At 36.5% G+C, this 17,138-nt stretch overlaps 1 protein-coding gene across 10 annotated transcripts in view; it reads left to right on the top strand.

Annotated features, from left to right (window-relative positions):
- Positions 1 to 17,138, top strand: part of MATR3 (matrin 3) — a 27,832-nt gene extending 10,694 nt beyond the window's left edge. For 9 of the 10 annotated variants that reach the window (XM_069772985.1, XM_069772984.1, XM_069772980.1 and 6 more), the window contains 13 exons: positions 3,820 to 3,881; positions 4,675 to 4,716; positions 4,977 to 5,080; positions 6,255 to 6,307; positions 6,784 to 6,909; positions 7,529 to 7,654; positions 7,844 to 8,014; positions 9,303 to 9,434; positions 10,824 to 10,867; positions 11,329 to 11,719; positions 13,357 to 13,750; positions 14,343 to 14,464; positions 16,069 to 17,138. In XM_069772985.1, coding sequence (XP_069629086.1) covers positions 3,820 to 3,881; positions 4,675 to 4,716; positions 4,977 to 5,080; positions 6,255 to 6,307; positions 6,784 to 6,909; positions 7,529 to 7,654; positions 7,844 to 8,014; positions 9,303 to 9,434; positions 10,824 to 10,867; positions 11,329 to 11,719; positions 13,357 to 13,750; positions 14,343 to 14,464; positions 16,069 to 16,119 — 1,818 coding nt within the window. In that variant the 3' untranslated portion in view covers positions 16,120 to 17,138. The remainder of the gene's footprint in view (positions 1 to 3,819; positions 3,882 to 4,674; positions 4,717 to 4,976; positions 5,081 to 6,254; positions 6,308 to 6,783; positions 6,910 to 7,528; positions 7,655 to 7,843; positions 8,015 to 9,302; positions 9,435 to 10,823; positions 10,868 to 11,328; positions 11,720 to 13,356; positions 13,751 to 14,342; positions 14,465 to 16,068) is intronic. The other variant, XM_069772983.1, reaches the window with a different exon arrangement.

Genomic DNA, 17,138 nt, shown 5'->3' with positions numbered 1-17,138 from the left:
CTCCGAGCAATTAGTCTGCTGTTGCAGTATCCTGCTCTGTGTTCCTAGTAGTGTTCTTTACTTGGCTCACCAGTAGAGTGGATCTTCGGGTATATTCAGTTATGCTGAGACATCCCTCTTAGTTTATTCATGAGTAGTTCAACTCTCTGCAAAGGTAGCGGGTTACTCAAAGTGGCCTGTTTATTCAGATGTTATTTTCAGAGCCTTCTCCCTTTCAGCTTTTCCAATTTTACTCATCTTGCTGATTTTCAGTATACTAGGCAATTTAATTGGCTAATTGGCTAATGCAGTGCCCCTCTTATCACAATTAGTGGCTAATTAGCTTGAAGGCCTTCAATTGAAAATACAATACATGCTGTTACTGTAAAATTGATACAATGTGGAATTGCTGTTACTAACCATTTCTTTACAGTTACCTCTCAAAAAGTGCTGCTTCTGTACATCTAATCTTTTTGAAACATGAGAATTATTCTGTCCCTGCAAGGAAATGACCAGTTTTAGAGCACACACTGTATGACTCCAGCTGATCTGACAGTTTATGAACTTGTGTTGCTTTAATTACTTTTTATATAAAATAATCACAGTAATCCGGGTTTCTTGTCTCCTATATTTGACATTGCTTTTCATAAAAGGTTTTAAGTGTTGACAGTTTAGATGCCATGCTCAGTTCTGTAAAAGGACTTCATTTGGTTAGATTGAAAACAAAAACTTCTGAGGCCCTTGAAGATGGCAACCAGTAATCCTGTAAGTAGGGTTCTTTTTAGCACTTCATTTTAAAACCTCGTGGTTCTTAGTTTGCTTTGGTATGAAGATCTGTTGAAAGAATATCCAACATGAAGTATCTTTCCAGGTATGAGAAATACCAAATTCTTTTGACAGCATAACTTAAGTGGCTGACTTCTTCTGTAATATGTAAAACCGTCTTGTTTTTTAGGAATATGCTTTGACTTAAACTGCTAGTACACCATAAAATATTTGAGATTGGATCATCTGTTTCTTATGACCCAAGTTTGGGCTTTGTTTCTAATTACAGAAATCGTGTCACTGTAAGAATTTTTCTCTTTCTCTCCTTTTTTCCTCTGCTTTGCATACCTAACAGTTACAGAATTCTTATTTTGTCTCCCACAAAATTGAATCAAGTAGAACTTAACTTTTAAAGTAATCTGATCTGAACCAAAATTTATGGAAAGCAGAAAGGGAATGCTTTTCTTAGCTGGGACAATGTAAACTTATTACTGCAGTATCAAAATCTCATTTTCCCCTACCTCTAAATAAAAATACCATGAGATTTTTTTAAAGGTGTGTGATGAAGCAATGTGTATTTTAAGCTCGAGCAAGGGGTTAAACACCCTTAGTGTAACTAAAGCTGGCAGGCTGGTCCTCTGTCTTTCTCTTTTAGCGACATTCTTAATTGCTTCTTTAATTTGACATGTATTTATTTTAAGACCCAGTTTGTTTTCTGTCTAATTGTGAAGTAAATTGTGCCCCGGGGTTTTTAGGCATTTTGTCAATCCTGATCCCTTTATCAAGGAATGAGGTGTTAGATGTGGAGGGATTGTTTTCCTTGCCAAAGAAAAAGGCTGATGCAACATGAGCAGATGAATTTGGAGGTTAAACACTTGAAATGGTGATACATCTCAAAGGAAAAACATGGCCATGTCCCTAATAGAGGGCTATCTAAAATTAGGTGCTTAAGTTTGGCCTAATTTTCTGAAGAACAGTGTGTCCTCTTGCTTGCATCAATTGAGGCAAAAGGTAATCTGAGTTTTAAGAAACTCAGTTCATATTTTCTCTAGCTTAACTTTGGGTGTTAATGTTAATCAGTGTCTGTAAATATTTAGTGCCCTGAAATCTCAGAAGAGTGATGCTTCAACTGGGTAGAGGCAGGGAGTAAAGGGAAGTCCAGATCAAGAATTTTATTTAATAAAGAGTTAATAATGTAGATGAGCCATTGTTGTTCTGAAAACTTTTTTTGGGGGGGGGGGTTGGAATCCTAATTTATATGTCAGATCTCCCTTTTTTGCCAATTTAAAAGCAATTTAAAATTTTGACATATAATGAGAATTAGATCTCCCAAACTTTGGCTCTATTTTGCAGATAATGTCTACTTCAGTTTATAATACTTTAAAATTACTTGTTAAGACAGCTTTAAAGCATGTTATATCTAGCAGAATCAGCCACTGAGGCTTTACAGATTATGCACCCAAATTTAGGGTTTTTTTAGTGTTTAAAGGACTGTTTTCTCTAGTATAGTACTAAAACTTGTTAGCAAGTTTTAAACTGAGGAAACGTTAAGTATTGAATGTTTCATAGGTAGGTTTGCTTGGGGGTTTTGGTGTTTTTTTTCATCCTATTTGCCAACATATTTATTAATTTATAGTTGCAGAGCCTACATCTTGTGCAGTTAACAAGAAAAAGTGGTGCTCTCATTTTACATCTTGATAAAATGAATGAAGATTTCATCTTGGCCCACATCATGTTCTGTGTATCATGGAGTAATACTGTAGTGTAGCTTAACAACAGCACTTTATGGGAGACTTTACATCCAGGTTTTTCTCCTTTGTGGAAAGTGCAAGGTAGGCATTTAGCATATGGAAACACTACAGTAAGCCTCAGGAGTGTCTCATTGTATCCAGAAGGGTGACTGTAGTGTGGCAGAAACTAAAAATCAGAAAAGATGAGGGATTAGGAAAAGATCGTTTGTGGGTGCTGAGCAGAAATATGCATGTAAGCAGAGACATGTAAAACAGTCAGCCAGTGCAGTATACCTGGTCACAGTTGAAAATGTAGCCAATAAGAGAAAACCTTCAGTTAAACTGCCCCCCCCCCCAGATCTGTAATTACTCTCCCCTTCATTTCTCTGTGAACATGAAGCTAACTTGCCCCATGTGTCTCTGCTGATCCCTTTGCTTACTAAAGAGCAGCAGAGTGGAAATTAGACTGTGGCTCACAGCTGTGCAGCAGTGAAACTTCAGAAGTTCTTGTCACTTTAAAAATGCAAATATAGCACAAACTAGTGCTGTTAAAAATGTAAGCATATGGAGATCAGGCACTCTGTACTTCGATAAAGGAGAAGTCCCCATGACTTCTCACCTCTTGAATAACTCCCTTTGTAATCAAAATAGTCTGCAGAGAAAAAGTAGAAAGCCCTCATTCCTTTCTAGTGCTAAAGCCAGAACCAGAAGTAGTTTCACCTGGCTGATTTGGTTTAATTCCATTACTCCTCCTTTGTACGATCTTGATTTAAATCTCCTTTTTTCTTGATTATTCCCCTCAAATGGTCATTATTTTTATATTTCACCTGTATACTTGTAGTTTGTCCTAGCTATGCACTTTCATTTCTTTAGTCTTTCCTTTCTGAATTCCTTATTTCTTGGCTTCTTTATGGTTCTAGAAACTTGAGTGTTTAGTTCACATTAATCTTTAAAAGTCTGAGGAATGAAGCAGAGAGAGTGGAGGAAATTCTGAAATTACTGAAGACAAAAAAAATATCTTGGCATCCAGTTCTAAAAGTTGAAATAGCAATGACATGCATGTGTGCTGTAGCAGTTATCCCCTGGTAAGCTTTGCACCTTTGAGGCAGGTTCAGGCCCATAGATTGCAAGACGTTTTTCATCAGACACCTTTTCACCCAGGTTAGGAGTTAAGAGGTAGGTCCAATTTCAGTGTTTCTTTAAAGCACTACAGAAAGAGATTTTGGTATCTATGTGTCTTTGATACTTCAGCTTAGAAGAGAAGATATTGCGCTATACAACATTATTTGTTAAAAATGGCTTGCTATACGTGGCTGTTAATTTTTAATTATTTACTTTGCTGCAGGAGTGGAACCATCATATCAATGGAGCGACTCACAGCCGACGTTGTCAGCTGCTGCTTGAAATGTATGAATTTGAAGTACAGTAAACATTCTTGTGGCATGAGGAGGGCGTGTACAACTAAATAATGGTCAATTACTTTGCACAAAGCAGGTTTAGAAAACATGCTGTGCCTTGTAGGGAATAAAAACAACTTAAAAGAGTATCTTCAGGACAAAAAAGGGTTCTTGGTTCATAACTTTTGAATCCTACTGATCTATATGTAATGTTTTTAAAGAGTTGGATCTTAACAGTTGACAGTCTATTGTAATTTTTTACTAGACAATTATACCAACTCCTAAATTCTCGTTGTAAAATGAACTTTGTGCAATTTGTATTATAAATTGGCAGACATGTTACATGTAGTGTAGGAAGTTTCTCATTAAGAATAGCACTTCTATTCTGTCAATAGATGCTGCTCATGACTCTTGTCATGGTCCTGTAGTGGGCAGTGTTACCGTGTGTTTTACCTGTGTTTACCGTGTGTTTTACCTGTGTTTACCGTGTGTTTTACCTGTGTTTACCGTGTGTTTTACCTGTGTTTACCGTGTGTTTTACCTGTGTTTACCGTGTGTTTTACCTGTGTTTACCGTGTGTTTTACCTGTGTTTACCGTGTGTTTTACCTGTGTTTACCGTGTGTTTTACCTGTGTTTACCGTGTGTTTTACCTGTGTTTACCGTGTGTTTTACCTGTGTTTACCGTGTGTTTTACCTGTGTTTACATGTAAAGGTATAGCTGCTTGTATGAAAATTATTACATAGGTAGAGGAGATTGTATTTTTTCTTACTGTTTTCTTTTTTTTTTGTTGTTTCTTTTAAGATATCCAGAATGGAATCCTGACAGTGACTCGGGACATGGAATGTAAGTAGTAATGATTTTTGAAGTATTTGTCATGTTTTTATTTGAAGCAGAGGACATTCTTAACATCTTACGTGAAACAAAACACCTCCTTTTCTTCAAATGGATACCTCCCTTTGTTTTCTACTAGCTGAAGAGCAGCAGTAAAAATAGCTAAAGCTGACTTCTCCTTAGATGCTCTGCAGAAATTAGGGTTTTATTGAGAATGAAAGCTTTGCAGTTTTTTTGGTTTAAAATTAAGGTGTGTTTTCCCCTCTTTCTAGGGGTGATCCCTTTATGTTGCAGCAATCCACAAACCCTGCACCAGGAATTCTGGGACCACCACCACCTCCGTTTCACCTTGGAGGACCTCCTGTTGGGCCAAGAGGTAACATCAACAGGCACCTACTTTTACAAGTTTTAAGTTCCTGATTTTTTTTTTTCTCCCCTTATTCTTGTTTTAATTTGTTACCAGTGTTTTAGAACAACAAAACAAAACACTCACTTTTCTAAGCAGTGGAACTGAAATATTTTAGTCCCTCCCTAGCCAAAGACTGGTACTCAGGATCCCACACTTTCACCTTTCTACCATCTGCTAACTACAAGTCACATTATTATGGCTGTTTTTTAACTGTGTTTGATTAATCCACACATTTTGGACTTGTATTTTTTCCTGTCTAGAATTTTTTTGTATCCGTCTTCTGATTAGCTACATGTTGGTGGGGGTTTTTTTTGTGAAACTTGATAGAATTCAGTGTCCTAAGTGTTTTTCCCCCGTAGTTTCAAATGAATTTGACAAATAGATTTGAATAGCAAGTAAGAAATGGGAAGATAGATGATGCAAGCCTCTTCACAGGAAGGCAGGCTAAGAATCAGGTTCTTGTCTGAAGTTGTTACTTTCTACCTTTTAAATAGTTCAAGTGACTAAAAGAGCAAAACTAATTCATTTACCTATGTATCCTGACAGAGTACAAGTATTTCAGACACTTTAAAGGAATTTTTAGATGATAGGGGCATTCATACTTAATTTCATTAAAATAATACTGTTAATTTTTCAAAACATCTCAAACTTGACTTTGAGCCTAACTATCTAAAAGGCTTTTTTCAGGTGTTTCCTAGTAAAATGGGCATTATGATAGAAGTTGTACTGGTTTAGAACCAAAACTAGGAGTCTTTTTCTGCACCTAAAAATCTCAGTAGTGAAAAGTGTATCTTGGAGATCTCACAGGTTTTGTGTACAGAGACATTTTGCTATGGCAAATCTTACTCTACAACAGGAGATATTTTTTTCAATGGGCTTTACTTACTCTCTGCTATTTCTGCACATTAGTAAATGCAGCTTTCTCTAATGTTAAACTGAACAGAATGACCAGGAAGGAGGACCTCAAGTTACAAGAGCTCTGAAATAAACAAATTAACAGCCTTTTCAGACTGTAATGAAATAATTAGTTTTTGAAACTTGATGTCATTCTGGTTTCTTAAGAACTTGTGAAGAGATGTGTTAATATGATACCAGTCTTGCAGGTTGAACTAAGCTTGCTCATTCTTTTAATTTCTTAAAGGAGCTGGAAATGGAAATATGCAAGGACCAAGACACATGCAAAAGGGCAGAGTGGTTAGTATTAAAAATTTGTTGTTTTTTAAAAAAAACCCACAATTTTATGTTATACTTTTTGTTTGCTTTCATAAGATTTTTTTTTTTTAATTAATGGATTGTCTTTAAAAGTGAGATTTTAGGATTTGTGTGGAAATACTGAAGCTTTGGAATATGATTGGGGTTTTGTTGTGCCAAGTACTCCACAAAATATTTGTTCAAAACTGTACAGACCCTATTTAAACATCCTCTTCTGATGAAGCTGTGGGACATGATCATACAAGAAAGGCAACTTTGGCATGGCAGGCATCTTCCTCTGTGGAAATCCCTGGAGGTTCTTTGCCTTTTCTATATGCATCTTGCTTTGGTTACTGCTTGAAGATTTAAAAAATTAAAAAAAAAAACCAACAAGTAGAGCTGAGCCTTGACAGACTTTCTGTTTAGGTCAGCTGATACACATTTTCTTTTCATGTTTATGCATGCTTTGTCTTCAACAGGAAACAAGCAGAGTTGTTCACATCATGGATTTCCAGAGGGGAAAGAACTTGAGATATCAGTTGCTTCAGCTTGTTGAACCATTTGGAATAATTACAAATCACCTGATTCTAAACAAAATCAACGAGGTAAGATTAGGCCTTTTAGTATTGCCGTGGGTGCTGTTTGGTGTCTTTAGTATGCTTACTGTCTGAGCTTAATAAAGGACTTACTCGGCTACCAAGCAAGATAGCACATGTCACCAAGGTCATGTGTGAAAGGATGAGTGACTGCTATGTTTCTTTGCAGAAATGCTGTAGTACTGCATTTTAACTTAAATATTGCTAAAAAAAATCCTTCCTGTTTGTTGTTCACAGCTTTCTCAAAAATACACCATGCTTGCAAATTCTGTTCTTGTTCTAATACTCTCTGAAAACTTATTTGGTCTTAGTTTGTATCATACAGTGTGTCATATTTTGGAGTGCGGAAAAGCTGATACCATAGAAGAGAAAAAGCAGGAAGCAATTGAATGTTCTGAATCCAAATCTAGGTGAAATGTAAACAAACTAAATAGTTTTGATGGTGCACCTAAATAAAGTATGTGAAATTCATGTGAGGTTCTGCAGGTCAGTTAATGTTGTAACCAAAAGGCAGTTTTCATTTTTGATGCAGCTGTTTTTACAGGAAAGCAAGGAGGAGCTTGAGATTTTAAACAAAAATACTAATTCTTGAAGGAGTAGTGCTTAATTTGTTTTTGTATGACTTCAGGCATTTATCGAAATGTCAACCACGGAAGATGCTCAAGCTGCAGTAGAATACTATTCAACAACACCTGCGCTAGTGTTTGGTAAACCAGTCAGAGTCCACTTGTCACAGAAATACAAAAGAATAAAGGTAAAACACTTCTGCTTTTTTAACACTGCCTGATTTTAATCTAGGGCAGTCAGTGTTATGAGGCCATTGCATTTAAGTTATTCTTAGTTCCTGTACTTCTCAGCTGTATCAACTTAATCAAGGGACAGTCATCCATGTATACTTTATGTAGTATCTACTTTAAAAAATTTCATTCCCACTTAATTTTAGAAACCCGAGGGTAAACCTGACCAAAAAACTGAGCCGCCAAAACCAGAACTTGGTCGTGTGATTCACCTCAGCAATTTACCTCATTCGGGATACTCTGACAACGCAGTACTCAAACTGGCTGAACCGTATGGAAAAATTAAGAACTACATACTCATGAGAATGAAAAGCCAGGTAACTGACCATAGGAACATACATGTGTGAAAATTTGAAACTAAGTTTTTTTAATTGTGAAGAAATGGCATGTCTTTAATTGGTGCATGTGTCGACTTTCTGTTCTAGCATAGATATGGAAGTTATTAGAGGTCTATGTAGGTGGTGTTTTGCTATCTAGCATACTGCAAAATGTTGCTGTAATGTGAGCTGCTTTAAAAAAAGAAAGAATGGGCCTCAGCTGTGAAGAACATATATTTAGTATTGAGGCTTAATTTTTTGTTACGCAGATTTCTAGGAGTCTTGGAACTTTTTTTTAAGGCTGAAAAAATACTACCTATGAAACATTAACAAATGTATTCCACTACTACACATTTCTTTCATTTACCCTTTATTTTTTATTCTTTAAAACTAAACAAAAGCAGTCCTGCTGTGGCTCTCTAACTTAAAAAAAAAAAAGTTTGAAGATAGTGCATTGTATGTGTATAGTAAAAGGCTTTGGATGTGCATGTACATGGTTCCTATAAATACACAGTGGTTTAAAGTATTTCGTTCTAAATTTTTTTCAACTTTCCTGTCCCAGTTTGTTGCTCCCTTGAGTTAAATAGGAAATTCCAGCACTTTTTCAGAGAGGTGAATGCCTGAATCCTGTAATGCCACACTTGTGGTGTGAAAAATTACTTGAATCTATGGTATGACCCCTAGGAAGTCCTCCCTGACCTTATTTCACTAGAAAATAAAATCCCTTGCTGTCTAAGCTGGATGCAGAAACAGCTTTCTTCTGTCTGCCAATGATACTCTAGCCCAGATGTGTTTTTAAAAGCTTGTTCAGCAAACTTGTGTGTCATAGGCTTGTTTCTTGGAGGAACACCTCACAAAGCAGGGCTTATAGACCAGCAGTTGCTGCCTTTGTTTCAGGCTTCTCTCGAAAAATAAAAATAAAATACTGGGGTAGTTTCTTAGCTACCCTGGAATTCCCAGATACTTTAGCACCAAATAAATGTGTTTCATTGTCCAGATGCTTTTTATTTCGAATCATATTTTACTTCATGGTGACCTTTTTTTGCAGGTTATTTAAATGCCTGTTGTTTAATTTCAGAACTTTATGTGACAGATACTACTGAATTGAATAGCTTGGATATATAGAGCACTTTGGTAAATTCCAAGATGTACGGCTAGTTTGAAGATAGCTGAATCTCATAATTTTGTTTCAGCATTTGGAAACGCTGCGTTTTAAGTTAAATAGCTTTGCCTGCAAAAGTGTTGTGTATTTCATAGTTGGGTTTAATGTGTGTTTTAATCTTTTCAGGCTTTCATCGAGATGGAGACCAGAGAAGATGCTTTAGCTATGGTTGAGCATTGTGCCAACAAAGCGCTTTGGTTCCAAGGCAGATGTGTGAAAGTGGATTTATCTGAAAAATACAAGAAACTGGTGTTAAGGGTAAGTAGTGGGTTTAGTTTTTTAATTGTAGTTGAAAGTGTAAAGCGAAGTAGAAGACAGTTATCACTTACTGAATATTCAGTGCCACATGTAAAATGGAAGGATTTGCTTTAGTATTTCCTGGCTACTTAAGTGCAGTAACTTAGCATGAGTGTGGTGTTACGAGGCCTAGAACAAAGTAATAGGATTTTACTTTCAGATTAAACAAAAACCAAACAACTAGAATTCAGATTTTAGAGTAATTGGTGTAGATTTTAATTAAAATGTCTCCATTTAGAACGTTCTGTAATGTGGGTTCTGTTTTTTCTCACGCTCCTCTAAAAATGATCGGTGAGTAAAATCAAACTGAGTGGCAGAACTCTGTACTCATACATTGTATGCTTATTTCTTGGCTTTTCACAGCTGCTGGTTGGTTTGTCCATTTTCTTGTACATGTACTCTTGTGTACAGAAAAAAGACAAAATGTTGTTAGGGACTCCGTTTTGAACTATGAAGTATTACAACAGAATGTATTTCCTGTGTTGGATGCTGTCCAAAACCTTTTTTCTTTAGCACCAGAAGGTGTTTTTCATCCCTGTTGTGGACACTTAACTCCAACTACCTAGATGGCTAGACTGTGTTACGATCTAATTTGTAAGAATAAGCTTTGTCAAAACTTACTTTGTAACTGCATATTTGCAGGGTTGGCTGATAGCTTTGGGGTTTTTTTTTGACATAACACCAGGCTACTCTTGCAATTACAAGACTTTGTCCATCAGACTAGGACACTAGGTAGAAAAGCAGGAGAAATCTGAACTGTCAAGCTGTCTCAAAAACATAAGCTTTCTATTGTGGAATATGAAAAAATCTTACTATTGCACATGATCATGCACCAAAAATGAACACTTCCTGGCAAATTCAAATACTTAACCAATGCATTGAATAGTTTTCCATGTTACTGCCACACAAGTGGAATTCCCTGTTCAGTAACTCATAAATACGTGAAGCATTGTGAGTCTGCTAAAGCAGTCTGTGTAGCCCACCACTAATGATAGGGAGAAGGTATAGATTAAGACTGATTTGTGCCATTGCCTGCACCACACTCTATCAGTTCATAAACAAAAGGGGAATTGTATATGATTTTTCTGGAGCAGGATATCCCATTTGTTTTGTATTTAATAACTGATAATTACTGTGAATAAAGACATGGCATTTCTAGGTTGGTAATGTCCTGTCTAACTTAATAGCAGTTTATTAATTGGTTGGTGGGTGGGCATGGTAAGAGTAACTGTGGATTTACATAATTGGAAGCATTTGGCTAGATTCTGCTGTCTGGTCTGAATTAATGCTGCAACAGTTGTATAAATGATAGTCTACTGTGACTTAAAATTCTTTTAAATTTTATTTTAGATTCCAAACAAAGGAGTTGAACTGCTGAAAAAGGATAAAACTAGGTAATCTCCTATTGTTAAAGCATAATGTTCTTTTAAAAAAATATGAAAATACCTTATCCAGAGTATAGAATTAGACAAAAGTCAGGCAAGCTCTGAGATCAAATTGTTGTTTGCTGTGCCCTGAGATTAACTGTTTCTAATATGCTACCTACCTTCTTCCTCTAATGATGGAGATTTCACAGCCTCTTCAGGCTCCTCAGGAAATCTTTTCCAGTCCTTAATTAGCCTTACTTTCCTGAAATTTAAACCCATGAACACTTGTCCTGTCTTGTAAGGACACTTCCTCCTTGCAGCAGCCTTTTGCATATTTGAAGAATGGTATCCTTCAAGGTTCCTCAACCTTCCATTTTCTGGACTAAAACAATCTTTTTCAGGCTTGTCTAGAAAAATACAACCTACCTTTTTTAGTCATTTCTGGGCTCTCTTCAGGTTTACAAGCAAGTATTCTTTGCTCTTTACAGAAAGAGAACATACTCTCCAGACAGCAAAGATTCTCCAAGTGATAAGAAGTCTAAAACAGATGCTACTCAGAAACCTGAAAGTGGCAGTGTAGAAGAAAAAGTGAAAGAGGAGAAACAAGATGATGCTGCTGAGCCGTCGGGCCCTAAAAGCAGTGAACAGGCAGACCAAGATGAGCCTAGTTTACTCCTTGAATCTGAAGATGAGCTGCTAGTGGATGAGGAGGAAGCAGCAGCACTGTTAGAAAGTGGCAGCTCAGCAGGAGATGATGCAGATGTTGCCAATTTAGCTGATGTGACTACTGAAGAAAAAAAGGACACAGCTGATGATGTGACCATAAAAACTGAGGGGAATGTTGTGGCCAATCCAGCAGCAAAGAAGAAGCTTAAAAAGGTAATCATATAGCAAGGTACCTGAGTGTGGAAAACCCTGTGTAACTTAAATAGCACACCACAGTATACTCTATTTCAGATCTTTTTCTGTGGGCCTTTAAAGCACATGCATGGCACACCTGTCTGAAGAGAAACAGGTGTTAAAGCTCCTGTGAAGAAAATAGAAGATGCCATTGGATGCAACTTGCAAACGGAATCAGTTATAAATTGCTGTTTCTGTTTTGATGGAAACTGTTAACTTGTGGGCTTCTACCCATGTCTCTTCCTGGGTTTTTTCTTGCCTTTCTCTTCAACCCTTTTTTGACTAATACTAAGCAGCCAGGAACTGTTTTCTCCTGAGCAGTTTTCTTGTGAGACTGGCTGTAGTTTGAGCACAGAGCAGAACAATGACATTCAAAAAATTATATATTTGGGACTTGAGGCTAATCTAGACTTGGACAAAATTGTACATACATCTACACTTTATGCTTGGCCAGAAAGGTAGGCGAGTCCATTTGTGGTTAGCCAAGGCCCATTTCCAATTGGGGGGGAGCGGGGGGATTGGTTTCAAGGTGTCTTCAGTCATAGGCTACTTGCTGTGAATTTCCTTTCTCTCACCAGATGACCCCATACTCTCATGGGTTTTTATGTCCTACCAGCTGCTTTTAATTATACTTGGTTATGTGGAGTAGCATGCAAAGTTTTAGTAACTTTATTGACTTGGAATGTTGTTTTGCAAAAAAGTAAGGCATGTTCCTTATTCTTAATGAGTGAAGTGTGCATGGTTTTCAATTTTGGGGGATCCTTCTATCAGGAAGCTACTTACATGGTGTTGGGATTAATACTGCCAATATAAATGGCAGTGATTATTTCTTATTATGTGGGTATCTGTTATGATAAACTGCCTCAAAACCCAGACTTGCTTCCTTGAAGACCTACATTCTTAGAGCACAGCTGTAAAGCTGGTGCTGTTTCAGTACTACTCCCTATCAGCAGGAACGTTTCAAAAACATCAGAATTCAGACAGATCTGCTGTCTTTTAATGAAGCTGGATTTTAAGAAAATTCCAGTTTTGGTGGTTTTTTGGTTGTTTTTTGTTTGGTTGTTTGGGTTTTTTTTTTAATGTGGAAGCTCCAAGCTTTCCACTGGTTGAAAAAGCTCTTAATTATTTTTTAATGAACTTTCATACTATTAGTGGGCACAGAATTATTCTGGTAAGGTTTTGCCTTTTATGCAGGCATGAATTTGAGGATCTTGTGGGACTGTCTCAAATAGAAACAAAACTTGTGCATTCCAAAATTACTTGCACTTAAAATACTCATGTTAGAAGGACTTTCAAAGTAACAATATAGCAGAAAGATACTGAAATTCTCAAGTTGAAGATGACATGTTCATATGATAAAACAGTGGACCATCATGATGAAAAAAAAAATTCTGAAATTGAACACTTGATTCTGGGACAGTGGAGTACATTTAAAAAGGGCTTGTTACACTTCTGCATGCTTGAGTAACATATTGAATGAGTGAGGTAGGTCTTGAAGGAAGAATTTAAGCACTTTTCCAGGGAATTTGGAGAAGATATTTCTCTTCTGAAACTTAAGACAGTTTGAGGGAAACATTTAAGAATAAGCTGACATGAGGAAAACATTTTTTCAACAGCGATACGTGGGTGGCTTTCCGCGGAGCATGGAAGGCTTTGTCACTCTAGATGAGGTTGGTGATGAAGAAGACTCAGATCATCAAAAACTCCGCAAGTCAGGTTTGGCAGTAAAATCTGCTGGCAAAAATGACGATAGTTTGGCAGAAATCAAGGTAGACAAGATTGAGGAGCCAGAGCAGGAAAACGAAACATTAGAAAATGGAACCAAAACCGAAGATAGTTCGAAGGCTGAAGCTGTTGAAGCTTCTGATACCACAACAGCACAAGATACTGAGAAAAATGCCCATGAAAATACAGACACCCAGGATGAACAGGAAACAAAGAATGTCCAAGAGAAACCTCTTGTTCCAGATGAATTTAGGATTGGGCCATACCAGCCAAACATTCCTGTTGGTAAGGCTGTTTCCATTTCTTTTCAAATATGTCTCTGTGCATTGCAGTAGCATTTCTCATTTCGCTTGACTTTTATTTCTGGCAACGCATTGCCTCTGAGCCTTTCATTTTAGGGCTTCCCACTCTTCTCCCCTTCTTCACTCCTCTCCTAACCCTAGTATTTTTTTTTCCCTTATTTTCATGCAGTTCTCCATAACACTTTCCTTAGGCAGAAGTTAAATTGGAAGAGGTATATTTTAGCAACACAAATTCCATTAATAGCACAAAGCACAATAGTGGTTAATAGTTCAGATTCATACTAAATACTCAGAAACTGATGACAAAACGTTGTTAGTTCTTTTGAAAGAACCAATAAAATGGACCCTTAATCTGAAAGGTTGCTTTTAAATTTAAAAAAAAAAAAAAGCCTGCACATATTTAGTTATTACTAGGCCCCGGCTTGACTAAACTAAACCAAGGACTTTTAAAGATAAAGCAGCTTTTAATGTAAAGTGAATTATGGTTTTAAGATTTAGCTGAAATGACATATGACATTAAAAGAAATGATGTAGAGTAGATCTCTTAGTTTATTTTGTGGTGTTTACTTCTCTAGGTGTGAATTATGTGGTACCCAAAACAGGGTTTTATTGCAAATTGTGTTCCCTGTTCTACACAAATGAAGATGTTGCAAAAAAGACCCATTGCAGCAGCCTTCCTCATTATCAAAAGTTGAAGGTAAGGCAAAAACTTGTTCATTTTAAATGGCGTGATTCTTTCCTGGGGAATAGATCTGAATGAGACTGGACTGAGGAAAAAAAAAAAAAGCATTCAGGCAGTGGAAATTGGCTTATTCTATAACTTTTAACTTAAGCTAGACCTCTCCAAAACTTTATCTTGTGAAAATAATACTCAGGATACACATTTTAGAGATGGGCTTCAGCATTTTTTTGTAAATTTGGATTAAAGAAGACATTCACATTGGAGTAAAGGCCAGGCTTAGTAGTGGTGCAGAGTAAATACAGATGACTCAAATCCCTTCCACTTGTCCCTTTGAGAGTGTTTTTAACCAGTCAACAGAGCTTAAGCTGAAGTTTTTATATATTAAAAAAAAATCCGTATTTGCAACTTCTGATTTTGTGAGCATGTTTTACAATTTCTAATTGGATTAGGTATCACATGATTGCATGGCATGAATGATAATGCTGCTGCTGTATCTTTGTGTACTGTGAGCTGCTTTTAAATGTCACCTCTGAGGAAGGGAAATCCTAAGCGAAATTCTAATAGTAATGTAGCGTTCACATAAATTGATTTCATACCAGTTGATTATTGAGCTGAAAACAAACCCTGGGGGTTCCATAGAAAAGAAGGTGGCATCTCAGACTCAAAACATTTGCTTTCTCCCTTGCAATAATAGGGAACCCTCAACAAATACAGGGCCCTGGAAGGCAGATGGCACAAATAAATGTCACAAAGCAAACAACATCATTAAGGAGTAGATCAGAAAATTAATTACCATGCAGAATCTTGTAGCGAGAAAACCCACCTCATCCATCACCCATAGCTTTTTTTTTTTTTTTTTCCATTGAGGTACCTGATTATGGGACTTTAAAGACCTGATGTAAAAGGGGAAGTGGGGGAAATAATCCCAGTTTATTAACTTTATCGCTTACTTAAATGAAACATGATTTGATTTGCTTTTTCCATGGCACAAATGACTAGCGAGCTGCTCTTGAATGACTTTCTAAAACCACACCAATGTTACAATTGGGGAAGAAGAGGGGGGAATGCAGCTTTTGTTTGACAATGGCAAGGCACTTCTCTAGCTGGGAGTCTCATTCACTTTGAGAGCAATAAGAATAAATAAATAGGTGAATTGATATTGCTGCCAAACGTCATGGAAGTGGTAACAAATTCCTCAAATTTCCAAAATAACCCTTCTCTAGGGAGGGGAGATGTTTTATCCCTGGTTTTATAGATGGCAAATTCCAACCAGGTAAGTGGCACGATCGCTGTCACAAGTCCATGACAAAATGGAAAGTAATTCTCTTGGCTTGCCAGCCTGTTAGGAAGGCATTAACAGCAGGGCCAGGTAAATGCTTGCAGAGGCTGCCATTTGGTGTTTACTGGTGGCGAGCTGTATGTTCAGTGACATAATGATAATGTGGTGCTTCAGGAGACCTCCACTTCAGTATATGGAGAAGTGCCAGTCTTGTTATTTATGACCTCTGCAGTTAATATTCACAGATTTTACAACTTGAAAATTAGATCTATGTTTCTATTATTGATGTTGTGAGAAACTCTTTAAATATATCCAAAATATGATTGCTTTCTTTCAACAGAAAATTCTGGATAAAATGGCAGAAGACCACAGGCAAAAGAAAGAAGCTTAAAAGGAAGGAAGGATGTAAGGAAAACAGTGGCTTTGTTTTTAATGTTAATCTTTTTTAAAAGCAGTACAAGTAGTAGATGGAAATACTGTATTCTTTTTTTTGTTTTAGTGAAATACAGTAGGCATTATAGGTCTGTTCATGTGTTAAATGTTGTAGCAAAAAAGCATATGCAGTTAAGTTAATGACAAAAATTTGTTCTTGATGTGAGAATGGCAACAAGTTTTCGTTTTGACACTTCAAGCTATTAAAGAAAAAATCCTGCACCCTTGTGGAAAGCTCATCTACAGGAAGAAAACTTCACTGAAGTGAAATTTACTACTTTTAAGGTTCCAAAATTGTCTTTCAATTCCATTCTCAATAAAAAATAAAAAGTAACACTGTATTTTTATTTTATCTAGAACATTCCATATTTCAGTCTGAGCCTAGCAGATATTTAATTTCGAGTGTAAGGCTGTCATTGCATTTCACTTTTGAGAACGCTTTAAATGTAAGTTGCATTTTTAAATGTTGAATTGCAGTTTCTTTTAATGTCATTGCTGTTATATAGCAAATAGGAAAACTAGTGATTAGTCAGCTTTACAACTTTGTGATTTTTTTTCTAAGCTCTTGATAGACTTTCCTATTCAGCTATTCCGTGTATTTTTAGTGAAAAGTAAATGCCCATTCTCCTCTGACCAGTATTATTTCCTTGAGCTCTTCCTGCTTTTACTTGAATCTTGTAGCTGTCATACATCTCTAGTATATTCAGAAGCAGCGTTTGAGTCCTGAAATGTAAAAAGGTATCTTTATATTCTTCACATGTATTTTTTTCATACCTGCATTTTAAAACAGTTTTTGTTAAAATCTGGTTTCGTCAAGAATCTTTAGAACTGTGCTCTTAATGTACCTGCACATGTGATATGTGAACAGGAATTTGCATGTGTAACCTGTGTTTATCTGTAGTTTTTGTTATTTACTGCTTATTTGTGAATTCAGGTTACTAAAGTGATTTACCAATAAACAAAGCTAGGCAACAGTAA

This window comes from Haliaeetus albicilla, chromosome 27 (assembly GCF_947461875.1).
Source record: "Haliaeetus albicilla chromosome 27, bHalAlb1.1, whole genome shotgun sequence".
Classification (NCBI taxonomy): Eukaryota; Metazoa; Chordata; class Aves; order Accipitriformes; family Accipitridae; genus Haliaeetus; species Haliaeetus albicilla.
The sequence above is the reverse complement of the archived record's forward strand: the minus strand, read 5'-3'. Positions and strand labels throughout refer to the sequence as shown.